Source organism: Pinus tabuliformis, chromosome J, assembly GCF_031772625.1.
Source record: "Pinus tabuliformis cultivar Carrire ecotype Pingquan chromosome J, CPIR1, whole genome shotgun sequence".
Lineage (NCBI taxonomy): Eukaryota > Viridiplantae > Streptophyta > Pinopsida > Pinales > Pinaceae > Pinus > Pinus tabuliformis.
In genome coordinates this window covers 447,841,263-447,867,854 of record NC_142295.1, presented here as the reverse complement: position 1 = coordinate 447,867,854, position 26,592 = coordinate 447,841,263, and the positions used below count along the sequence as shown (strand labels likewise).

At 39.2% G+C, this 26,592-nt stretch overlaps 1 protein-coding gene across 1 annotated transcript in view; it reads right to left on the bottom strand.

The window, feature by feature from the left end:
* LOC149227744 (3'-5'-exoribonuclease family protein) overlaps positions 1-22,899 on the bottom strand; it is an 82,534-nt gene extending 59,635 nt beyond the window's left edge. The window contains exons 1-4 of the mRNA XM_089377902.1: positions 22,206-22,899; positions 22,033-22,082; positions 21,586-21,655; positions 21,367-21,472 (exon numbers count right to left, since the gene is read on the bottom strand). Of these exons, the coding sequence (XP_089234028.1) occupies positions 21,367-21,472; positions 21,586-21,655; positions 22,033-22,082; positions 22,206-22,356 (377 nt within the window). The 5' untranslated portion in view covers positions 22,357-22,899. The remainder of the gene's footprint in view (positions 1-21,366; positions 21,473-21,585; positions 21,656-22,032; positions 22,083-22,205) is intronic.
* Between the last annotated feature and the right edge of the window lie 3,693 nt (positions 22,900-26,592).

The following is a 26,592-nucleotide window of genomic DNA, read 5'->3' as shown; positions in this document are numbered from 1 at the left end:
TTAGGTTTCCAGGATGTTCTAGAAACCTATTCTAAAGTTATAAAAGAGCAGTTTGTCTCATTCTCTCATCACACTATTCAGCAAGTCGTTTCTCTTGGAGACTGGCAGTTGTTTCAACTAGGGTGTTTTGAGCAGTGAGCAAAGTAGATTTCAGCAGCAGGAGAAAGAGATTTCAGCAGCAAGAGAAAGAGATTTCAGCAGGAGATTTCAGTAGCAGCAGATTTGGCTCAGCTACAACATATTTCTCTTCTCTTTTTTGGCATTTCGGGGTAGTCTCAGCGACAGATAATTAATTTGGGTAAGCCACATTCATTTTTTAGTTTTTTCTTACTATTTCTTCAATTTTTCTAGGGTTTAGGCAGCCAAAAATATGAAAAACGTTTTTTATTGATAGATTTGTTTTTTAAATTTATTTTTGCAGCAGATTTGGCTCAGCTACAGCCATATTTCTCCTCTTTTCTGGCATTCTAGGGTAGATTCAGCCACAGAAAATTAATTTGGGTAAGCCACATTCATTTCTTAGTTTTTTTCTTACTATTTCTTTAATTTTTCTAGGGTTTATACAGCCAAAAATATGAAAAACGTTTTTATTATTTACAGATTTGTTTTTTTTATTTATTTTTGCAGCAATGGCTTCCAGCCAAAGTGCAGCTGCAACTTCAAGCCCTAGGACCAACCCAAGGGCTGAATATTATCCTCTTTGGAGGCATGTGACGAAGCTTCAAAGATGTGGAGGTGGTGGCTCATGGGAATGGCGATGCAATCTTTGCAATAATACGTACAAGGGCTCCTACCCAAGAGTGAAGGCGCATCTATTGCATGGAGGAGGACAGGGGATTTCAGGTTGCACAAAAACATCAGATCCGTTGGCAAGGAGGGCATATCAAAGAGAGCAAGATGAGGCGGATGGTACTAAGAGAAGGCATGATGACCTTACTCAAGCTCCATCTAACATTGAGCCAAGGATTGTAGCTGAAGCAAGAAAGAGGAGAGTTGGTCACACTCAACAACATGAACAACCAGCACCCAAAAATACCAGAGGCCCAGGGGCATCCCCTTCAGTTCAGGATAGCAGAATTGCTAGATTGGTGAATGTGCAAGCAAGAGAAGAAACTGATTCCAGAGTGGCTAGGTGCATTTATGCATGTGGTATCCCATTCAATGTTGTTCGCTCTCCTTATTGGCAAGATATGATAAGGGCAGTTAACAAAGCTCCTCAAGGGTACAAGGGGCCCAACTATGAGAAAGTCAGAACCCAGCTTCTCAAAAATGAGAAGGACCTTGTGGAGGACATTTTAGCTCCAATTCGTTCTTCCTGGAGTAGCTCTGGGGTTACCATAGTCTCAGATGGTTGGACAGATATGAGGCGCAGACCATTGATAAATATCATTGCCACTTCCCCCAAAGGAGCAATGTTTATCAAGGCAGAAGACTGCTCAGGAGAGGTGAAAGATGCACAGTACATTGCTGATGTTATTATAAAAGCTATTGAACGAATAGGGCCTAACAAGGTGGTGCAAGTTATCACGGATAATGCACCGGTTTGCAAAGCTGCAGGTTTAATTATTGAGGGGAGGTATGACCACATCTTTTGGACACCATGCATTGTCCATAATCTGAATCTGATCTTAGAGGAGATCGACAACAAAGTTTCCTGGATAAAGGAACTCATAGGGGAAGCAAGGGAGATTATCAAATTCATCACCAACCACCACCAGTCTCAAGCCATATTTCGAGAGTACTCCAAATTGGAGTTGTTAAAAGTTGTTGAGACAAGATATGCCTCAAACTTCGTGATGTTGCGCCGCCTTATTGAGGTTAAGCATGCATTAGTTTGTATGGTGGTGAGTCAACTTTGGATTGAGTGGAGACAAGCAGATTCAGAGCAGGGATCTATGGTGCGTAGATTGTGCCTTGATGAGGGTTGGTGGAGCAAGGTAGATTTCTTGCTAAAGTTCACAACCCCTGCATTTGAGCTTCTCCGGAGTGCTGACACTGACCAACCTTTCTTGGGAGAGGTATATGATGGCATGGATTCCATGGTTGAGAAAACTATGGAAATCATTTCGCAGGAGTCTCCACAACTTTTGTTTGTTGATGATCATTTTGCTGGTTTGATCAAGAAAATCATTGTTGACGGGTGGAACAATTTCAATACACCATTGCACACTTTAGCACATGCTTTGAACCCCAAATTTTATGATGAGGAGCTTATTGCTAAAAGCAATGGGAAGAGGAAGGCACCCCATAAGGATAGAGAGGTGGCTACTGGGGTGAAAAAAGCACTTATGAGAATGTTTCCTTCTCATCTACATAGGGAGCTAAAGGAGGAATTTGCCAGTTTTGCTGCAGGAATAGATGATTATGCAGATATATCAGCTTTGGAGGAGAGAAGCACCATGAATCCAGTTAGGTGGTGGATTTGTCATGGAGCAAATGGTGTACATTTGCAAAACCTTGCCATTCGTATTCTTTCACAAGTGGCAAGCTCTTCATCAACAGAAAGGAATTGGAGCACTTATGGTTTTATTCATTTTGTGAAGCGCAATAGTTTGGGCTCACAGAAAGCAGAGGATCTTGTTTATGTGCACTCCAACCTTCGCCTTGCATCTCGTAGGGGTCCAGAATACAACAGTGGTCCTTCTAAAGAATGGGATGTGGATGCAGAAAATCCTGATTTGGATCTCTCTCTTGCTGCCCTGAATATTGAGGGCGAATCTGATAGTGGAATTGGTGCATCATCTTCTTCAGCACTACCATCCACTGTTGAGCATTGTGCTGCTTCTATTTTTGATGAGGATTGTTATGATGAGGATTAGTCTTTTGTGACTTGTCTCTATAGTTCTTGCAGCCTTATAGTCTTTATTGTACTTGCAACCTCATATACTAATATAAATAAAGGCTGATTTTGGATTTTCCTATATTTTTATTTTCATTATGTGATCATTCATGACTCATGAGTAAATGTGATGTAAATTTAATCTTAATGTTTAAATGTAATAAATTATAATCATATAATGTAAATGTATCATTCATGCTTTATGATTGCACATATATATAATAATAATTTTTAAATATTTTTAATATATATATATATTATTATATATATTCGTGTTTCCCGTTTCCAAAATTTGGGGAGGTCGCGTTTCGTTTCGCTTCCCGTTTCGGAAACTCGTTTCCGTTTCCCCGTTTCATGCAACTTAGTGACAAAGGAGTAGCCAAGATGACTAGAAGACCCTGATAGTCACTTTCCACGAAGCAATGACATGACTAACCAAGAAGGAAAGTGATGGATGGATGGTGCCCTACCGAGAAGAAGTTTGATCGAAGACTTCATGACATCAAGAAAGGAAGGAGATCATGCAACTAAAGGACCCACGAAGAAGAAGTTGTTGATGAAGGAAAGAGTCCCCAGTTAAGAGGGAGCTCTGACAAGTCCCTGATCAAGAGGGAGTTTTGAATCACCCATGATTACAAAGGAGTGACTATTGTGTTTTCCATGTCATGGGTCATGCAGGACTAACAGTCGTAAGTCTAGATGAAGGCCATGAATGGAAATGTAGACACAAGAAGAAAGAATGGGAGGATTAGGTAATCATCTAGCATCTGATACTCTTTGAGGATGTGTAGGGCATCCAAGACAAGAGTAGGCAAGAGGACCGACATTATTTGAGGGCTGGGAACCCAAGATAAGAATAGTCCTAGAAGGTCATACTCGAGAACACCCGAGTGGGTACGTACCTTGAGAGACAATGATGAAGGTGTTTATAAATCATTGGTCTCGCCAGCGTTGTGGCTCATGGTCTTGTAAAGAGATGGAGTCATTAGTCAAGGCCTTGCACTATGACAATGTTGATGGATATGATGCTATAACAAATGGATTGCTAATCCAGTTTCTCTTATGTGAATTCTTCAAGATTGAAAATTTCCAAACACCTTGTAATGTTGTATGAATACCTCCCTATTTAAGAGGGAGTGTTGGAGAAGATGTAACTAGGTTCGGTCTTCATATATGTAATTTTGATATTCGTACTTATTCAAGAAAAGAGAATTTATTTCGATATTATTTGTCAATGAGTTTCGTGCTCATTGAAAATAGGTCAAGCACATTTTGAAGTGCTTCTAGGGAGTTGTTGTACCTCTGAGATGATAGTGGTCAATTGATCATGCCAGAGCATCTAAGATATTTCTTTTGGGGTTTTGGTTTTGGTTTTTATGGAGGACCAATACATAAAACAAATTATAAGAATGATGTATTTAACCTTTTTAGATAGTACTAATAAATAACCAAAGGGCTGCTATTTAACTTCACACAGTGATTTAAGTTGATAAAATGTGCAGAAGAATAGTAAGAAGATATGATTACTTTGAACTTCAGATAGAAATATAAATCATCATAAGTGGGGAAACCTTTGACCAATGTTCAGAAGTTTAATAAAATATGCTTAACATAAGATACTGACAATTTTATGATTTAGAGGGAGCCTTTCAGACAAACAATCCAATATCTCAATCTCTTTATAATAATAACTTCAGAAGGAATTTTAAGAATAACTATAACACATTTATTCTCACCTGATATCTCTGTAAAACTTAAGCATATGCAGAATTAACAAAATGAATGAAACACATGAAAAACTTACAGAAGAAAACAAAACTATATGATACCAAATTCAGAATCCTTTGCTTTATTATCAGTGATCTAGAAAAAGCTTGTACATCAATGCTTTACAAAATTGCTTATGGAAAGGTGCCACCTTTAATAACTCGTAGAAGAGAGTTATTTATACTAGTTTGGATAGTGAACAAAATATCCAAAACTTATTACAAAAATAGCTTGAAAGAAAATAGGAAAAGAAAACTTTTGAATGATGTGTCCCTATTAGGTAGGAAGTTGTTGATGATTGTTCCTTCAAAACTATTGTGTTGTCTTCTTATTGAGATTGAAAGTTAATCAATTGTTCACACAATTAATCCCACCTCTGCTCACTCAGTATCTCCAGATTTACCATTCTTCTAAGTATCTCATCAACTTTGGTATATCTTTCAAAATTGGGTTTAGTGAGAAAGAGATGTCCAACTTCATATTTAATTGTGAGGTCAGGGCTCAAAGCTTCCAAAAACTCTTTGCCAGTAATCTGTCTTTTTATCCCTGCAAATTGACTGTTGTCTGCTGCAATAGTATATAATCTTTCACAATAATCCTCCAATTTTACTAGCTGATCATTTGATGACACTAACTCTGGTAAACCTTTCTTATGCAACATACTGAATTTAGAATGAAACCTTCTGACTGCAGTGTTCAAAGCTTCACACTTTGTTTTCAGCTGAGTTAATAGATTTTTCTTCATTAGGACTTTCTTAATCTCCAAAATAGTAGTTGTCCTATCTGGAATATTTATCTCTTCTAACTGTTGCCTAGTCTTAGAGTTTAGTACCTTGATCATCCCTGCTGCTTCTTTGGGTTTTGTGCCCAATGTTGCCTTCTGATTATCTATCTTTGTCCTGCATCTAGCAATCAATTCTTGCTGCTCAAAAATGATTTGTATGGATGGCCATACTTCTGTTATGGAGTGGATGATATCTAACCAGATGTCTTCTTTGGCTTGGGCCAAAGTGTCTGCCATTAGAGTCTTACTCTCTAATTGTTTGACCCTTTGTTCTAACCTGTGTGATTTTTGCATTTCCTCTACATACAAGGTATCATTCTTTACCTTCTGTGACTCCAGGGCTTGGAACTTCTGGAGTAGCTTTTCATTTTGTTGTTTTTGTACCTGTAACTCCTGTGATAATCTTGTTGCTTCAACTGTTGCTGAAGATGAAGCAATGTCAGTAGGAGATGAGCTTAAATCTGTACCTGTTATGGGAATTGTTGTTACTGAGGTCACAGCAAGCTGTGATGCCTCTTTTTCCTTGAGCAGTTGTTCTATTTGCTCTTCCATTTTCTTGATCTATATGTTTTGCTCAATAATGAGCTTCAACATCTCCTCCCTATGTCGTTCATTTTCTGCAATCTATTTGGTTTGTGGATCCTCGGTTGAAGGCAGTTTCAACTGTTTCTTCAAGGTTGCTATCTCTGTATTCTTCTTCTTGAGCATTTCTTCAATTGCTTTACAGTCTTGGGGATCATATCCGACCTTAATAATAATATCTTCTAAAATTTCAATTTGTTATCTTTAGATAAAGATGACAGTTTTTCAATCTTAAGTTGTGACTGCACATTTGACAAGGCAGTTCTGAGCTTTGAAAGAGACATGGCAGTTGTAGTCATTGTTGAAAATAACATTTCCCCTGATTGCCTATGCAAATCCATTTGGTCAATAGGATGTATCTGGTTTACATCAAACAAAAATATAGTCTTCTTGTAATCTATTGTGGATTTGGGAAATGGAATTTGAGCTTGCAAAAATGCCATTTGCATCCTTCCTCTTTCACTGTCAAAGGCAGAGAGAAGTCTGTGCTGAGAAGTGGATGTTTGTTTCCAAAACTGACTGTATACTTGTGATTTAAGACTTTCATTCTTTTGTTTGATTTCCAAAAATGTTGAGAAGATATTAGTATCTTCTGCTGAGCTGGTCTCAGTTGACTGAATAATCTCCATAGGTTCAGTTGAAGAAGGAGTTGAAGAAGTAGAAGGAGGTTTGGGATCAGTGGTCCCTGCTAATGAAACATCTTCCAATTCTCCAAGATCAATTATTTCTGGTGGCTTGCTCCCTGTTGACAGTGACAATCCTGTATTCAATTTCTTTTGTAGTATATAGTACTCTTTAATTGATTCTATAGCTGACTCAGTTTCCTCTCTAGCTCTTTTGTGTTGAGTACTTTGAGTGACTGGAGTCTTTACCTGTGGAGTGGATATAACCTGTTCATCTACTTCTGTGAGAGTTCCTTCAAACCACTGCTCCTGGTTCATAAACTTCTCCAATTCTGGCCTGGGAGTATGGTTGTAAGGTGTTGCCTTCAACTGAACTCTTAGGGTTGAAATGATCCCAAAAGGATCATAAGACCAAGTGAAGCTTGGCTGGAGATTCATACTCTTCAATAATTTGTCTGCCTCTATACCTACAAACCTAGTATTACAAATGAATGTCCCTACCTTGGCTTTGAGTTTGAACTATGACTTTTTCTTGCTTGAGACAAAATGGACTTCATCCATATTTATCATCTGCCTGATGTATTCCAGTGAGAATATCCTCATTGGCACATACTTAGGCAGTTTGTATGGAGCCAACTCACTGCCATATATCCTAATCTCAGTGTAGTTCTGGTAGAGATACCAGTCACCAGTCTTGGTTTGCTCTGATAAGTGCAATGTCTTCTTAATCTCTTCTCCAATTTTGGGCTCTGCCTGGCTATTGAGTAATTGAAGAACTGGATGTACAAAAGAATCTATAAACTGAGAGAAAGTAAACTTTGATGATGTTGCTTTCACTAACTCTGTCCAGTGAATCACTGATTGATTCACTCCCTGCTCATCTTGTCTGTTAAGCTGAATGGGCAATGAATCTCCCTGCTGAAACAAAATCAAATGGATTATGACTGAGCTATATCTGAAAACTCCTTGAGTGGTAAAATTCATAAATTGTTCATGTATATTATCAGCCAGAAATTGGCTATAATTATACATGAAAGCAGGTTGATATTCTTTGTTGAAAATGGAAAAGAATCCAAGGATGGATTCATCAACAGATTGATCATTTTCATAGCCTAGGAGGTATGATAGCAGGGAGATAATATGTCTAGTGGCTTCAGGGAACATAGAAGATGGATAAGGTGGATTTCTCTTGGGTAATTCAACATCTTCTGGTAGAAAAAGTTCAAAGATAAGGGCTCTCTGTGGGAAAGTGAGTTTATTGTAAAGGTCCATGAGAGCTACTAGTGAGAAAAGGCTAAGGGAGTCAGATGGAGGTATCATTAACATTTGGTTTATGCTCTGAGCAGTAATGGTGATCAGGATTTTTCCATCCTGAGTCATCATTGTTCTTTGTACAAGATCATACCTGGCTTGACACCAAGTGATTAAATCAGGGAAGTGATGAGTCTTGGGAAAGGAGTACAAGGGCAAAAGTGTCTCCCAAAAACGAATGGGATCCTCTTTATCAGCATATTTCTGCTTTAATCATAAATGCAATTCGTGGAAATCGAATTCGCATTCACATTCAGTTGCTTTGAACAAGGAGTTTACAAGGGGAAGGTGATCTAAATCAAGCAATGTTGTAGAGATGGATTTCCTTCTTCAACAGCGTTCTGTGTTTTAGCCTTGGGAGCCATTTTCTGCGGGTGAGGGATTTGGAAATTGTTTTAATTGAAAGACAGATGACAGGGGAAAATACACAGAGCGAAAAAGGCTTTAGGTGATAGGACGAAAACAGAAAAGTGGTAAAATGTAGAGCCATGGGGTATTTATAAATGAAATCGGGCTTAATTTGCCATTTAAATCTAGCCGTAGGCAATTAATTTGCAGAGGAGCGAGAATTAATGTCTAACGGGATATTAAACGGTTAACTAAGGCTGGTAACGATTTTGGAGCGTAGGGCGCAACAGCTTTGCGACATGGCGGGCGACAAATGGGTGAGATATAACGAACTAATGACGTGGAGGGTTGTGAATGGAAAAGGATAATGGGTCTATGACATGGCACAAGAACAAGGTCAACGATTGGATGGAGGAAAACCGCCGACGGGATTTCCGGGGGGGTGGGGTGGGGTGCGGTGGTTTTCGGTTTTGAGCTTTGGGGGCCCAAAACGCTACGGGAATGCCACGTAGCAAAAAATGGCAGCCATTAAAACTACTTTTCGGACCCCCCCCCCCCCCCCCGCTCGCGTTAACGAGAAACCTCCGAAGGGGGGCTGAAAAGCTTCCTCTGTCGTCGATCTGGGCGGAGTGAACCCTATCCATTAAAAGATGCTCGATAGTTATTCGGCGCTTGATTTGACTTTTTGTCGTTTCCGTCGTTTACGACATCATATTTATTGACTATTTGCAAAGCGATCATGTTTATTATAATAATTTAAACCCTGGTTAAGGATTTAAACATTATTTTTAAACTAAACAATAATTTTAAAGGCGCGTTTGAACTAGCAGCCTTAATTAATTTTTCTAAAGCAAATATTTTATTTTATTGCTTATCTAACATTTTTTATTTGCCTTCCTTTTTTAGAGCAACTACCCTATCATTTTTTATGATATGGAACTGAAATAATAATAAATCCTAACATTTTTTATTTTCAGTTTTGTTTTTTGGTCCATATCCCTACTTATCATTTTTCCTATGGCATTTTGATTTTTTCAACTAATGGCTAACTTATCAAAAATAAAAGAGCTACAACAGGAATCAAAGTCAAAATGTAATTATGATAAGACCCTTTGAGGGCATGTTACATCATGTATGATGTCATATAAGGTCATGGGAATACCTCCAGGGCAAGTCAAATCCTCTCCTAGCAGCAACGAAGTCTACAAGCAGCAAAAACAATGAATAAATATTGAAATATAATGCAACTGCAAGTCGGCCTAAGAGATTGTCAAGTCGGCTTAAAGGAGGAGGGACAGACCTCTATAAATAGAGGTTGCCCACTCCTCACTTGGACATATTTCACAAGCTCTGAAATCCGCAAGTAATAGAAGCCTCTAAGGACTAAAAGAAGACGAGGAGAAGGGCTACAAGGGCAGCGTAGCAAGAAGACAACAACGAAGCAAAGGAGGACTATTTTGAAGCTGCTACAGCCACACGTGCGAAGAAAGAAGGGACAATCTGCGGCCAGATCAGCAGTGAAATTGCAGGGGTCTATTCTTTGTGGTTTGGGCTAGTAACTAGGCCTATAAAGGCCTCCTACTATAGCGAGGAAGAAGGACTCTCAAGCAAAGTGAAGGAAGAACTTTTTAAAGTCAACTCAGCCACACATGCGAAGTAAGAAGGCCACTCTGCAGCCCTAACCGCAGTCATACTTCAGGTCAAGAATAATCATTGGTTGGGGTGGAATTTAAGGTCTACAAGACCTCCCTCTAGAGCGAAGGAGAAACCCTCACAAACGAAGGAAGTCAAGAAAGAAAGGGATTGTTTCTAGGGCTAGAAACAGTCACACGTGCGAGGTACAGTTGCAAATTGACAGCAGTCTAAAGACAGCACTTTGAGGGGTATCATTTGGATGTAGAGAAAGGTCTACAAGGTCTCCAAGATAAGCAGAGAAGGACCTCCTCATAGCAAAGAAGAGGAGCCCTAATATTCTAGGGTTTCCTAAACTAGAAGACAAAAGTGTTGGAAGACAAAGTGTCGGAGGAAGCGTCGAAAGTGACATTGCAGAAAGAGGAAGGAATTGAGTTATGCTCGGAGGATATCCTAATCAAGGGTCTAGGGTTTGACAGTTGTTCAAATAAGAAGCTTCATTAAGAGAAAACTTACAAAGGGTTTCCCTCTCAAGAGTGGAGAGGGTTTGTCTCTAGCAGAGAGCCAAATTTTGTGTTCTTGGTACTTTGTTTTGGTAGCCGTTTGATGAAGCACACACATATGCACTAATAAGAGCAAGAAGAAGTATAAGCTAACTAAGAAAAAGTAAAAAGACTTCACAAATTGTTATCAAGTCTCGGAGAATCACCACAACACTACTTTGCCCTAGATTCTCTAACACGCGACCAAACATATGTTTTGCAATTAACTCTTTGAGCCAATTTATGGTCGAGCCTGCCAGAGTGCATTGAGTTGCTGCCAAGCACGTATTGAGATATCTTAGGGGGGTAGTAGAGTAAGGATTGTGGTATGTACAAGTTGATGGGGTGAAGCTTGAGGGCTTCATTGATGCAAATTGGGCAAGGAGTTCCACAGACAAGAAGAGCACATCGGGCTACACATTCAATGTTGGATCAGCAATTATTTCTTGGTTTAGCCTAAAGTAGAGATTTGTTGCATTGAGCTCAGTTGAGGCTGAGTACATGGCTACCAGTTTGGCAGGATCCAAAGCTATCTGGTTGAGGAAGTTGCTCGTGGCCTTGTTTGGACAGGAGCTAGAGCCCACTGTGATACACTATGACAATCAGAGTTGCATCAAACTCTCTATGAATCCAGTGTTTCACAATTGCTCAAAGCCCATTGACATACGTTATCACTGCATCAAGGACATTGTTCAGAGAGGTGTAGTTACAGTCCAGTATGTACCCACAGAGGAGCAGACAACAGACATTCTGACCAAGGCTTTGCCACAAGCAGATTTCTTTACCTCAAAGTGAAGTTGGGTGTAGTGCAAAACACCTTCCTCTCAAAGAGGGAGTGTTGATTGGAGTAGAGAAGTAAGGGTTCTGCTTTCCTAGGTGCCAAGGCTAGCAAAGGTACCCACAAGACAGCCACTTAGCAGAATATTAATTTATTTAACTATTTCTTAAAGTTAGACTTAGGAAAATTTTAAAATCCTAAAGTCAACTTATGATTTAATCTCAGCCCTTTGCCAAGATCTAATTGCAGTTGTTGAGAGTGTTTGTGGGGTTTCGGTCAAAATTATAAGAGGAGATACACTGAAGAAGTGGCCAGTTCCTTGGGCACAAGCAGTGTGTATCAAATCAGTGAAGGGAGACACTAGAGTTTCAACAGATCGCAAAGTTTCAGCGACCAAGAAAGAGAGATTAAGTGAGGACAGAATTGCTCTAACACAGATAGCCTTAGTGCAGCCATTCAGCTCGCACGTGTGCGCAGAGAGATAGGGTTGCACACAGATAAGCCGAACGAGTGCGCAGGAGTTCGATTTTTCTTTGGGAGAGCTTATCAGAATTTTTTGTGGTGAAAGGGAAGCTTTCCCTTGCTGTAAATTTTATGAAGAATTACCTTTGCCAAAGAATAATAAAAGACATGCACAGTTTGCAGGTAGTGGAGGTTTCCTGGGTATATCTTGTGTTCTATTTGTTGAATGGTGTTTGTCTTCTAATTTATTTATTTCCGTTGTGTATGCTAAGTTAGAAAACTCAATGTATTTGTAATTTAGTTTTCAGAACAGCAATTGTTTGTATTTCTGGTAGCACACTTGGAAAATTGCAAATAAGCTACTGGGTTTTAAGGAAATCTGTTATGATCTCCTGCTATGTTTCAGAACACTCAACTAAAACTTTACCCATAATGATTTTTAACCAGCAGTAAATGCCAATGGTCTGTATATATCTACTTTGTCGGGTTCTAGTGTTTCCTATGTCCGAGACCTAGGCTCCAACCTCCTCCTTCACATCAACATATGTGATGAATATTTGTTCTATCATGGCCTCCCTTTTGGCCTCTTGTATCTCTCTTTTGATTTCAAGTGGGATGGAATGCACATAGACAGCAACTAAGCATTCTGCAGCAAGTTGAACCCGAGGGCTGGAGGGGGGGTATTGACCTCTTCTCACCCCTATGACCCCATGTGCAAGTTGAGCGAACCATGGTAGCAAAGGGGAGAACAAGAATCTTCAAACTCAACACTTGGTATGAAGTTGGACCAAGAGCAGTAGAATTTTCCGGGCGAGTAAACAAGAGAAGGGAAGAATTGAGCGAGCAGGGGTGACCAGATGAGTAATAGGAATTGATAGTTTAGGCAGAGCCAAGGAACTTAAACCTCGGGCAAGAGAACTCCCCCCAAAGCTAAACTCAGTCCCAGTTCTAGCTAAGCCAATCACAATAAAGACCGCACATAAAAATTGCCCACAAAAAAATTTAAGCCAAGAGCTAAACAGGTAACTATATTCTATGAAGGAAAAAGACTTGACTATACAGACACCCCCCATAAAACAGAGACTAGACAACAGCTACGAAAGGAAACAGCTATGACAAATAAATCCACTTGTTCAAGGAAATTACAACAAGAACCAACTTGAGACTCGAAACTCACTAGAGAGTTCTCACTCACCTAAAATTTTGAAATCAAAACAATGTTACCAAGAACCACTATTGAATTATCCACCAACCCTATAAGCTGAGGTTCCCATCTCCATAAATGAGGTACCAACCTTGATTCTAGCCAAAACCCGAACCTCCCATACCAGAAAATTGCACCAACCCTAAATCTTAATAAGTCACTAGCTAAGGAGAACCACCATATCGTAAAAATGGAACGGAATCAAGAATTAGAATATTTTTTTATTTCAACAGGGCTCCCAAAAGATACATGGCAAGTTGATCAAGCAAAACCCATGAGGCCTCTTGACCATGATTTTCTAGAGAGTTCCATATCCTTTTGTATGCATCCCTTCTTCTTCCATGAGATTAGTCTAGACATACATTCTCACCTCACAATAATGGCGCGTTGATGGAGATGCGCTGACTTAACCCACCACCCCATGCTTGCATTCTTCCTCAGCCTTCCCTTGCACGCATGGATATTATTTAATGGTTGCCACCAGGTGGGAGGTGGCACAAATCTCCACCACCCCCATCCTTCCCATCTCTTAAGTTTTCTTCGTCCTTGCTACATGATCACCCACAATGCGGAAATATATTTCTTACCATTAATAATAACCTAATAATGCATTATTTATGTCTTAATGATATTAACCACCAAGGAGGTTGTCATTTAGGTTTAGGTTGGGTGGTTGAGAGGAGAAGTCATCCTCTCCAACCAAGTTCAAATCCCACTTGTGACATCTTTGCTTATGGGTTGATTGGGGCTAGCAAGATACAAACAATCTTAGACTCATTTGAGGTGGTTGAGGGCAAGACAAAATGCTTCTAATATTTTATCGCCATGGGTTAGGTCAAGCAATTATGAGCCAAACATGACATCTCTCCCGCAAGTTGGGGAGCTCAAAGGTTTGAGTCTCTTGAAGCTCAACATTGATGAATTCCCTAATTACCACGTGTCAACAATATTAAGTCTTCAAGGATTTCCCATGCTTGGTTACAAGGAGGAATAGACTACCAAGGTCATTGTGATTCAATAGGCAACGTGTTAAAATTGGCAACTAGGGCCAAGCTCCATGTGGGTCATCTTATTTATGGCAGCTGATATTTTTCTTGGACTCCTCTCATCGAGAGGTGTAGGATTGAACTAAAGATCATCCGATTCCGATAAGTATTCATGGAGATATGAATTTATTTGTGTTATGGGACAACTGATCAAAGTCGACCAGCAACTAAACTGCCCCCACTTGTGCTCCACGTTTTAGTATAAATTCAAGTGCCTTGTAAGTCATTTGGACACACAACTCTCTTGAGATTTCTTCTTCTCCACTTGTTTTGGGTTTTGGTGGAAAGAAGAATCTCTAAGGGATAAACGCAGTCCTAGAAGAGCCCTAGCTCATGATAGCTCTACACATGACCTAGATCTAGGACGCAGTCATGTTGTGAAGAAGAGATGCCCTAATCCTCCACGCTGTCAAGGAAAACAACCCTCATCTAATACGTTGTCCCAAGGGTGACCCTAACCGCAGTTATGGAGATGCCCTAAATACGCAGCCATGGAAATGAAGGCAGAAACCCTAGCCGCAAGACTAAGGGAGAGGTGATGCCCTAAACTTAGTTGTTATGCTGCCTAGTGGAGATGGCACCTAAACGTTGTTTTAGAAGAGTGTTCTACACATGGAATTCCCTTGTTGTCATGAAAGGAAAAGCCCTCATCCTATACGCAGTCATGAAAGTAACGCCCTCGTTGTCATGGAAGGAAAAGCCCTCATCCTACATCCTACACTCAGTCATAAAAGGAATACCCTTGTTGTCATGGAAGGAATGCTCTCACACTTAAACACTGAGATAAAGAAGCCACACCTTCAGTTATCCTTAACATTGTTCTAAATAAGGATGCTCTATCTATTGTTTTGATTGAATCACAGTCATGAATGATAGATCCAAGTCTTATGATGAATGTTGTAACATTATAGACAACATAGTAGGATGGATAGTGCAGCATAGTGCACATAGGAGCAGCAATGGGTACAGGATGTATAGTGCAGCATAGTGCACACAAGAGCAGCAATGGGTACAGGATGTACAGTGCAGCATAGTGCACACAATAGTAGTGATGGTGCATCATGGTGTAGCTCAAGGATGTTGGGCATAGTGATGGTGCAGCATGGTGTAGCTCAGTGATGTTGGACATAGCATGGTGTAGCAATGGGACAACATGGTAATGATGGGCATATAGCAGTAGCAAGAATGTATTGCAGCAACAAGATGATGAGGTATTGCAACATGCATTTGGGTGCAACGTAGTGCAATGAAGAGCTCAGCATAGTGGAGCATGAGGAGATGCAGTAAAGTGATGGGTACAGTCATGATGAGTGCAACATGATGATGAGGTGCAGCACAATGATAGGTGCAACATGGTGATGGAGTCACCTTGGAGAATCAGTTGAAGCAGCATGTCTTCAACTGAGTTCAACTACCTCATGTATCATCTTCTTAGAGATGATCTATGCTCTTATATAGATAAGTCAAAGTGTTGACTTTTGTTGTATATGTACTATCTCTCTCTCTCTGCTGAACTATTGAAGAACATATAAGAAGACTTGATCAAGGGTTTCCCTATATTGGGGTTTGTCCCTGGCTAGCACCACATCTTGTGTCCTCTTGTCTTGGCTTGTCTTCTGCGATTTATGTTTATGTTCTATCTGCAATTTACTATTATGCTAATGTGATTGCTAGTCTGGAAAAGATATTGAGCTAACTGTGAAAATTGAAATAAATTGCTCTAAGCATAGAACATACCTAAAATTAACATGGTATCAGAGTTGAGGTGAAGACAAAGTCCAAGCAAGAGTGAAAGAGCAATCACCCTAGACAGTTGGAAAGAACAAAAAGATCAATGGATTCCTCATCCCTCTTCAAATTCACCAAGGGTGAAGTCGACGCAGAGAATGTTAATGTGGCGCAGCGGAAGCACTTGATGGCCTACCTAAAGATCATTTCAATGGGAAGTCTAGATCTAAGGGTAGAAGGAAAGGCAAATGCCTTACTTACAATAAGTTCGGCCATTATGCGAAGGAGTGTCCGAATGGTAGGGACACATCACTTGATGATGATAACAATCATTCCAGGGACATCTTCAATGATCGGAGGAATGACAGGTAATGCAAGTCATCAAAGAAATGGTCGACTCTTCAAAGAAAGAAAGGAACTCCATGTATGAAGAATCAAATTTTGTTTCTAACAAGATAAAGCAGCGTTATCTTATATTGGCCCTCTCCTCCAGACTCTTTGGGAATCTCGCTTATTAATTGTAATGTTTCGAGGCACTTCATCAGATAGATGGGTGCTCTCTCTAATTTGGTAGAGATGGAAACAATCATGGGATTATACTTGGAGTCAATGCCACCTATCCCAGAAAGGGTGTAGGGAATGTTACCCCTCAATTGAATGAGGGTAACTCGATTCATTTACAAGAATCTCTTTATGTACCTGATCGCAAGAAGAAACTGGTGTCCATTTCGACAATGGAAGCCAAAGGCTTCAAGGTGGCATTCATCGATGGAAAGGTACGTGTTTGAAAATGAAATTTTCAAAGATGCTTTTACTCATAGGTTCAGGGTTGGCAATTTGTATCAAGTTGCAGGAAGTCCATTAGGGACCATGTCAGTTGACACATCTCATCTATAGCACCGGAGGTCTGCTTATTATGGGGCCCCACTCGATGTGAGTCAGATGATGACAGGGATGCCTAAATTCAAGAAAAGCATGAAGGTACATGTCTGAGATGTACCGAAGGAAAATATTACAAGGGGACCATTCCCCTCATGTAGCAAGTCCACAGGTTTGGAACAACCCGAGGGGTTTGAGATTCATGATCGGGAATCTCATGTATGCAGGTGGAAGAAAGCACTCTATTACTTAAAGCAAAACACCCCCGGGCTTGATATGAGAGGATTGATAGCTGTCTGATGAAGCTGAGATTCACTAGGAGTGAAGCCGATCCAAACCTTTGCTTAAAGGTTGTGGATGATACACCTCTCATACTGGCACCTTATGAGGATGACCTCTTTCTGACAGGTGCAGACCCTCTCATTTGCAAGACTAAGAGGGAGTTGGATTCCGAATTTGGAATGGTGAACAACAAGCCCATGACTACCTCGATGGATCTTAACTTTCAGAAGTTATGTGGTAGGGATGTCGATCCTGATTTGGGAAATGCCACTGAGTTTCATAAACTCATTCTAGCATTGATGTTCTTGGTGAACTCCAGTCCGGATATGTGTTTTGCAGTTAGCATGTTCAGCTCATATATGGTTGAGCCCCACTGGATTGGTGTCAAGAATCTTCTAAGATATCTTCAGGGCACAATCTCTCATGGATTGAGATACAAAGCCAGAAATGTAAAGTTGCATGATTATTTGAATGCTGACTGGGCAGGCAGTGTGGAGGATCGCAAGAGCACTTCTGAGTGTTGGTTCTCTTTGGGTTCTACTTCAATATCCTGGATGAGCAGGAAGCAGAAGTCGGTTTCTTTAAGCACCGCTGAGACCAAATACATAGCTACGAGTATGACCTCGTGTGAAGCTGCCTAGTTGAGGAAGCTCTTCAGTGAGTTGTTTGACACATGATGGATACCACCGTGATCTTCTGTGACAACCAAAGGGGGATTCGATTGTTAAGGAATTTCGTGTGTTATGATCGCTCCAAGCATATAGACATCAAGTACCACTTTATCTGGGATATGGTACATTGATGAGCAAGAAGGCTCCATCGCATTGGACTGATGTGCAAGTCACCAACATTCTGTTGAAGCCCCGGGGAAAGGTCAAATTTGTGACTTTCCGAGAACGACTAGGAGTCGTGGAGAGACTCTCTCCTAAGGGTCCTATATGATATGGACATTGGGCTCTGGGAGCTCCGAGGGGCTTGGGAGCAATGAGTAACCATAGGGTGAGTGGTTCATCCTTCCCCTAATGGTTTGCTATGTAGGCAGGATGAGTGGTTCATCCTTCTCCTGCCGAGGCACAATCATAGGGTGAGTGGTTCAGCGTTCCCCTAGTGATTTGTTGTGTACAAGGTGAGTGGTTCAACCTTCCCATGGGATACCCCTTGCAATATGTAGGCAAGACGAGTGGTTTATCCTTCTCCTGCTGAGACATCCTACCCATGTTGTCTGGGACTCATGGCAACTATCTCTCATCTGGCCAATGAGCAGGGAAATGAGGAAAGGGACCATAGTAGTACCGATGTACGTATCATGTTACTACCGCACTCCCTATGCTAGGATGATATTGATCTGGTATCAATGAAACTGACTTCGGGTCAGTATGAGTGGTTTGAGACACTCTCTTTTGATATTGATCTGGGATCAATGAAACTGACTTCGAGTCAGTATGAGTGGTTTGAGACACTCTCTTTTGATATTGATCTGGGATCAATGAAACTGACTTCGGGTCAGTATGAGTGGTTTGAGACACTCTCTTTTGATATTGATATGGGATCAATGAAACTGACTTCGAGTTAGTAAGAGTGATATAACTCACTCTCTTTTGGAACGAATTTGGGATCAGTGAGAGTGGCATGACACACACTCTTCATATGGGACTAACTTCGGATCAATAGAGAATGGTATGAGACATTCTCGATCAATTCTTCTTCTTCATGGTTCAGTAGAGCAGAGCAAAGCAGTGCAGGGCACTGATGGCAGAGATAGTACAATCTAGCAGATGGATTAGCAGATGGAGTTCTCCCTGGTTGAGAGGGAGTGTTAAAATTGGCAACTAGATCGAAACTCCATGTGGGTCATCTTATTTATGGCAACTGATATTTTTCTTGGAATCCTCTCATCAAGAGGTGTAGGATTGATCTAAAGATCATCCAATTTCAATAAGTATTCATGGAGATATGAATTTATTTGTGTTATGGGACAATTCGTCAAGGTTGGCTAGCAACTAATCTGCCCCCACTTTCGCTTCATGTTTTAGTATAAATTCAGGTGCCTTGCAAGTCATTTGGACACACAACTCTCTTGAGATTTCTTCTTCTCCACTTGTTTTGGGTTTTAGTGGAAAGAAGAATCTCTAAGGGATAAACGCAGTCCTAAAAGAGCCCTAGCTCATGACAACTCTACGCATGACCTAGATCTAGGACGTGGTCATGTTGTGAAGAAGAGATGTCGTAATCCTCTACACCGTCAAGGAAAACAACCCTCATCTAATACGTTGTCCCAAGGGTGACCCTAACCGCAGTTATGGAGATGCCCTAAATACGTAGCCATGGAAATGAAGGCAGAAACCCTAACCGCAGGACTAAGGGAGAGGAGATGCCCTAAACTTAGTTGCTACACTGCCTAATGGAGATGGCACCTAAACGTTGTCTTAAAAGAGTGTTCTACACATGGAATGCCTTTGCTGTCATGAAAGGAAAAGCCCTCATCCTATACGCAGTCATGAAAGTAATGCCCTCGCTGTCATGGAAGGAAAAGCCCTCATCCTACACTCAGTCATAAAAGGAATACCCTTGTTGTCATAGAAGGAATGCTCTCACACTTAAACGCTGAGATAAAGAAGCCACACCTTCAGCGACCCTTAACGTTGTTATAAATAAGGATGCTCTATCTATTGTTTTGATTGAATCACAATCATGAATGATAGATCCAAGCCTTATGATGAATGTTGTAACATTATAGACAGCATAGTAGGATGTATAGTGCAGCATAGTGCACACAGGAGCAGCAATGGGTACAGGATGTATAGTGCAGCATAGTGCACACAAGAGCAGCAATGGGTACAGGATGTATAGTGCAGCATAGTGCACACAGGAGCAGCAATGGGTACAGGATGTACAGTGCCGCATAGTGCACACAGGAGCAGCAATGGGTACAGGATGTACAATGCAGCATAGTGCACACAGTAGTAGTGATGGTGCAAGAATGTATTGCAGCAGCAGGATGATGAGGTATTGCAGCATGCATTTGGGTGCAGCATAGTGCAATGAAGAGCTCAGCATAGTGCAGCATGAGGAGATGCAATATAGTGATGGGTACAGTCATGATGGGTGCAGCATAATGATAGGTGCGGCATGGTGATGGAGTCACCTTGGAGAATCAGTTGAAGCAGCATGTCTTCAACTGAGTTCAGCTACCTCATGTATCATCTTCTTAGAGATGATCTATGCTCTTATTTAGATAAGTCAAAGTGTTGACTTCTGTTGTATATGTACTATCTCTCTCTCTCTGTTGAACTATTAAAGAACATATAAGAAGAATTGATCAAGGATTTCCCCACATTGGGGTTTGTCCCTGGCTAGTGCCACATCTTGTGTCCTCTTGTCTTGTCTTGTCTTCTGCGATTTATGTTTATGTTCTATCTGCAATTTACTATTATGCTAGTGTGATTGCTAGTCTGAAAAAGATATTGAGCTAACTGTGAAAATTGGAATAAATTGCTCTAAGCATAGAACATACCTAAAATTAACACAACCGCAGTGGCATTTCAAGCTGCCCACTAGGGTTCTAATCCCTTCAAGGCATGTGCTTAGCAACACCCTTTATGGGATGGCTTGCTTGCAAAAGTAGGTAATTTGAAGTTCACCTATTGAGGACCAATTGGCCCCACTCAAGTGGTATCGTTATTAATTATTCTATGTAACTAAAACATCCCATTCAAGAAATAAAAATGATATTAATAACAATATTGATGATGCAATGACAAATTATAAAATAGTCATATGTGGATCCTAAAATCAAAGCAAACAAACCTATGCGGCACTCCGCCTTTTTATCGTGGCTATTGCTTCTTCCCACCTATATGATTTCATCCTCACATGTACAACTTCTTCAATTGGAAAACAGATATACGAGTTTGAAATGGTGACAAAATAAACAATGGACATTGCCCTGAACACAACCTCCATCCGCAAAGCTGGTAAAGAAACCATTACGCTTTAGTAGTCTGATTAGAATTCGGACAATAAATATTTCAGTTCCTATGCCATTTTGGCAGGTCATAAACATTGGCCTCCAGGTTACATTTCAATTATGTCAGTTGTTTGACAAAAAGAAATTGCCAAAAGCCACTAGAAAAATTAGTTACAAATTAATATAATAAAAAAAAAAAGAGTTAGCCACTTATGCATTACAATAAAAAAACTGAAAAACAAACATAAGACCATAGATCCATCTTATACATGCATCTTTTAAACAGCAAAAGATCTGCATTTCAGTTTCTTCTGATCCTTCTTCGTGCTTATGAGAAGCAAGTACTAAACTCCTGGTCAATATTAAAAGTACCCAAATGCTTTAAAAACAATGAATGCAAAGACAACGCTTCAGTCACCCTCAATCAATCAGCAAATTGACAGCATAAAATTTCTACACAGAATATCTAAAAAATTTATCAATCCTGTACCGGATTGAGTATGTGACAGTATAGGGGCACCAATAAAGCTCTCCCAACTGCAACAGGATAGATTACCTGAGAACTATTTAAGATATACTGAGAGGCACCTACCTCGCAAGGACGCTAAACAACTGCTCAGAAATCACAGCTGCTGTATCTACAGGTCTGCCAGGGCGAACATCCGGAGAACAAATGGGTGGCATTTGAAAGTCGACAGCTGAATGCAAAGAACTCCAGCAGAATAAGAATTGGGTGTCTAATGCCAGGGACCAAATTCAAATAAGGATTGAGATATTAGAGCTCCAAAGTTGAAAGTACACTCAAACTGACCAATGCGCCCTTCATCCGGAGCGTCTGTAGCAGGCGTCATCACTTCCAATTTCACTCCAGCCAACATGGTCTGCGATCAAAAAAGCACCCAAATGGTAAAAGAAACGTTTACATAATATGCCAAACCCAGATGATATCACGAGAGGGTCTACCGCAGCTATTTCTATAGAAATTCTTAACCTATATTAAACATGTTTGGGTGAAAGTAGATTGAAAAGGGGCATGTTTTGTTTATCGAAATGCACTGCACAAAGTACACTGGAATTTCTGAAAACAATAACTTGCAGAGGTAGAGAACATACAGATCGTTTCCTTTCTTCCCTGTTTAGAAGTTTATGACCTTCAGATATCACTGTAACTTCCTCAATTATAAGACAGATGTTTTCAAAATGAGATGCAAAATGACCCGACAATTTTTGAAAAGTATTATAGAGGCAGTAAGCTTACAGTGTGGCCAATCTTTGCCATGGCTGAGCCATCTGCAGTGGGCACTGTCCCTGAAGCATTATTCACAACACCGCTCATCACGATATAGACAACAAAAACACTCAAGAAAAACATACCCAAAATACATGCGTGGAACCACTAGTCCATCTGGGGTCAGGTAAAGGCAAAGACACCTAGAGCAAGTGAGGTGGCTCTTGCTCGTCCAAGAGGCCTGGCATCGGGACGGACATTGTCATTGAGGTGACGCTCATAGAACTGCAGGGGATAAAGTCTTCTGAACGCCTCCACCTCTATTTCTCCAGCCAAAGCTGCTGGGGATGTCATATTACACTCAACTCCACTCTACTCTGTTGCTGACGTTCACACAACAACAGCTCTGAAGACCGTCTTTCCTCCACGGTATTTTATCGCTGAGCTCCTGCCTTGAGACTTTGGGCATTTAAAATGGTTTCTAATTATGGATGGCTGGCTATTCAAAGGGCTTCCTTTGTATTTTTCGCTGCGCTGCCTAGTCTTCGCATTGTCTGACAGTGTGTCTGCTTCTGGTTCCAAGCTCATGGTCCTGCTTTTATGAATATATATACATTTTGCTCTTGCACTCAAGAAAATCCTCAGGGTTTTGCAAGCCAGGGTTTAAATAAATTAGTATTTGGATTCAATCATAAAATGGCGTTCAGTATTCTAGCTTGGTTTCTATAACTAGGGTTGTGGTTTACATAATTGAACGAATGAGCTGAATTGGTAGTTTGCTTGTTTTTAAAAATTTAGAGCATCTCCTCATTCGAGGCAATTGGGTGAATCCAGCCAAAAATCCCTTTTGATCAGAACTAATATAACTGTGCGGTATGCATGAGGGTTTAGCCTTCTAAGAGCTGAGGATGCAGGCCTAGCCTTTTATAGAAAGGTGAGCTGAGGTGAGTAAAGTAGTTAAGTTAAATGTATGGTAAAAATGAAAATTGATTTATGAGGATAATTAATATATATAAAAATGTATGGTTTTTATGTGATGTATTTAGTAAGATAAATGATATAAGATTTATTTATTTTTTGGATATTTAGTAGATAAGATGGATTTAGGTTGGTTTATATAAATAAGATTATTAGTTTTTAGTTTTACCACAAATACATAAACGATAATCAAGTTAGATGTTGTGAAATAGGGCGTTGGAAAAGGCCAAAAGAAGTGTGGGAGGAAAGAGTATGTATTTTTTGTTTTTTACCAAAAGTGGAAAAAGAAAAGCATTTTATTTTAGAATGTGAGGCCTTCAAAGACATAAGGGAAAGTTATGAAGATATCTTGGTAGCTAGCTCTCTTGGATACTCTCTTGGGATAATCTATTTAGCGAGGGGTGTCAAGAAGTTGGGAGCGTTTATTGTGAGGCTTCAGAGGAAAAGCGTGGAATACAACAACATGAAGAAGCAATTTGTCCCATAGGCTATCTTTAGCTTGGTGGACATTAAAATAATTTAATTCTTTCTTTCCAAATTTGAAGTTGCTTATAATTTACCACTAAATCATTTGGTATATACATTATTGTGCACTCTAGAATGATTACCTAGCATCATAAACCTAATTTTCCACATGTGCATCCTTTATGCATGAGTGTGAACATTACGATGTGTCCATGTAGTCTTAGTACAACTCTTCCTAGTGGTAATCATGTCACTTCACTTGAGGCTTGGATTGCTTAAGGCTCAAATAAATTATATACTTTACATTTTAAAATAATCACTCTCTCTTCCCTCTAGCTCTCCTCTCTCCCTCACTCTCTCCTTCTTTCTCCCACCTCCCTTTGTCTCTGCACCCACACCCCCCCCCCCCCCCACCATCTCTCCTCCTCTCTCTCTTTCTTCCTCCTCTCCTCTCTCCTTCACTCTCTCTCCATCTTTCCCTTGTCACTCCCTCTCTCTCCACCTCTATCTCTCAAACTATTTACAAATTAATAATATCCATGGTAAAATGAGAGTAAATATGCATGGTTAAAAATCCTACTATATTAAAAGTTTCTTTCTTCCTCCTCTCCTCTCTCCTTCACTCTCTCTCCATCTTTCCCTTGTCACTCCCTCTCTCTCCACCTCTATCTCTCTAACTATTTACAAATTAATAATATCCATGGTAAAATGAGAGTAAATATGCATGGTTAAAAATCCTACTATATTAAAAGTTTCTTGCAAGTATTAAGTTTTTGTGTGCTTATTAATTAAATTTAAATATGGTTAGTAAATCATTATTTTGATTTCTATAGATTTTAAGTTTTACATTTTGCATTACATTTTACATTATGCATTTTTCATTTTAGTTTTTACATTACATTTTACATTTATATGTGTTTTAATTTGATGTATTTTAAAATAATTTGTTGGTTTTATCTTTTTTTTTTAAATAAGAAATGAAACATTTATATAATACTAATACAGCCATATTAAAAATATTAATGTAGTTGATATAGCCAAAGGCTTTATAAATATAACAAAAAAAATATTGCAATACGAAGAGTGTTTTATCAATGTACACATTTACTTGATTAACCATGTATAAAAAGATTATGGGTCAACTTTAACTTAAGAACAAAAAGGATTACACATTTTATTGTAAAATTGAACATTTTGCTAAATAAAATTTACTTATATATTATTGTATTGAGGCTTCTGTGATCCATATCAAGTTTAAGAGAGATTCTTTCGGCGTAAATCACATGATGTTTCATTTGTCGACGCTTTTCGAACCAACTAGTATGGTTCATCATCAGGACAAGTTGAATGAACAGATCTCGCTTATGCATATTAAATAGATAGCAGAACATTCTAGACCAGGTAACGGCTATAATGACAACGGTTAGATTCGACCGGGAAACAGCTAGTTGACTTGGATAAGGGTTAAAAACTTTATTAAATAAGTCAATATTCTTATTAAAATACGAAATAGATCATTTTATAATTATAAAAATATATTAGAATAAGTAAAATTTGAATCCGTAAATCATAAAATAAATTAATCCAAAGTTGTTAGTTATCAAAGTTATTATAAATATTAGTTAGTTATAGAGTAATCCAAAATTAGTTAAATTATATTTTAATCAAAATATAAGTTAAAAGGACATGTATTTATAAATATATATTGAAATAAATTAATTTAAATTAGTTTTAAATTAATATATATTAAAATAAATTAGATAAATTAACCTAAAATGGTTAGTTATAAAGTTATTATATATAATTATTAGTTAGTTATAAAAACAAATTAGATAATCTATAAATAGTTAAATATATTTTGATCAAATAATAAGTTAAAGGGACATATATTTATAAATACATATTAACATAAATTAATTATAAAATTAATCAATTTTAAATTAATAGTTAAAAAAATTTTAAATATTTAAATTAATGGTAAGTGAATTAAATCTAAAAATTATTATAGTCATTAGTTATAGGAATATATAGTTATATTTATTGAAAAGGGACAAACACTTATAAATAAAATAATTAAAAATAAATTAATTCTAATTTAATATTTAATATATAAATATTAAAGTAATTTAATGTGAGGAAAGAAAACTCTAATAACTAAAATTTTATTTTAAAAATTAAGGATGATTTAAGGGTTAAAATTATCATAGATTAATTTCCAGATAATTTTCTATGCCAGCTAAATCAATCATGCAGAACAAAAGGCCACAAGAAACAGAAAACCAGGGGAAAATTTAAAAAGCAAAAAGAAAAAACCCAGACAAAGGGAGGGGAAGACAGGAAGACAACGACTAGGAGGAGAGGGCTGGGACCCAGCAACTACTGATCTTCCAGCCATCCTCCCTATTGAGATTGTTAGGCCTTTTTTCAATCTCAAGCGCTTCCCTAAATTTTCGGTGATGGAATTGGGACACTCCAGCAATAACACTAGCCTCTTCGATGCAGATATGATGATTGGTTTTCTCCACATGCTCTGCTAACGCAGAAGACTTAGCCCTCCTATGCTTAAGGTCAGTTGCGTGCTCACTAATCCTCTGATTAATGGAGCGACCAGTCTCACCAATATAGGGGGTCCCACACGAACAAGGAATAATATAAACCCCCTTCATGTCCTTGGGGTCAATAGGATCCTTCACCGATCTTAAGAATCCTCGCAATCCTATCCATGGTCCCCTGAACAAACGGAAGGTGGACACCAGGAATCCGCTCCTTCTTATCCCTTTTAGTGAATGAATTCTTAGCAGCTTTGAGGAAAGCCTTCTGTCCCAAGTGTCTACTATAACCGTTCTCAACAAAGACATTAAGGAGATGGGATTTCTCCTCCTCGAAGCTCTTTTCATCAGAGATCCTTAAGGCACGAGTAGCAAGGGTGTTGAGAACCCCCAACTTCTGAGCAGGGAAATGGTGGGAACTAGCATGAAGATACTGCTCCGTATGAGTTTTCTTACGAAACACACGGTGGGAGAGGGAACCATCACTATTCTTAGAGATAAGAATATCCAGGAAAGGGAGGCAGCCATCGGTTTCTTGCTCCTTAGTGAACTTAATGGCCGAGGATTGACTATTGAGATGATCAAAGAAGAGGTCTAA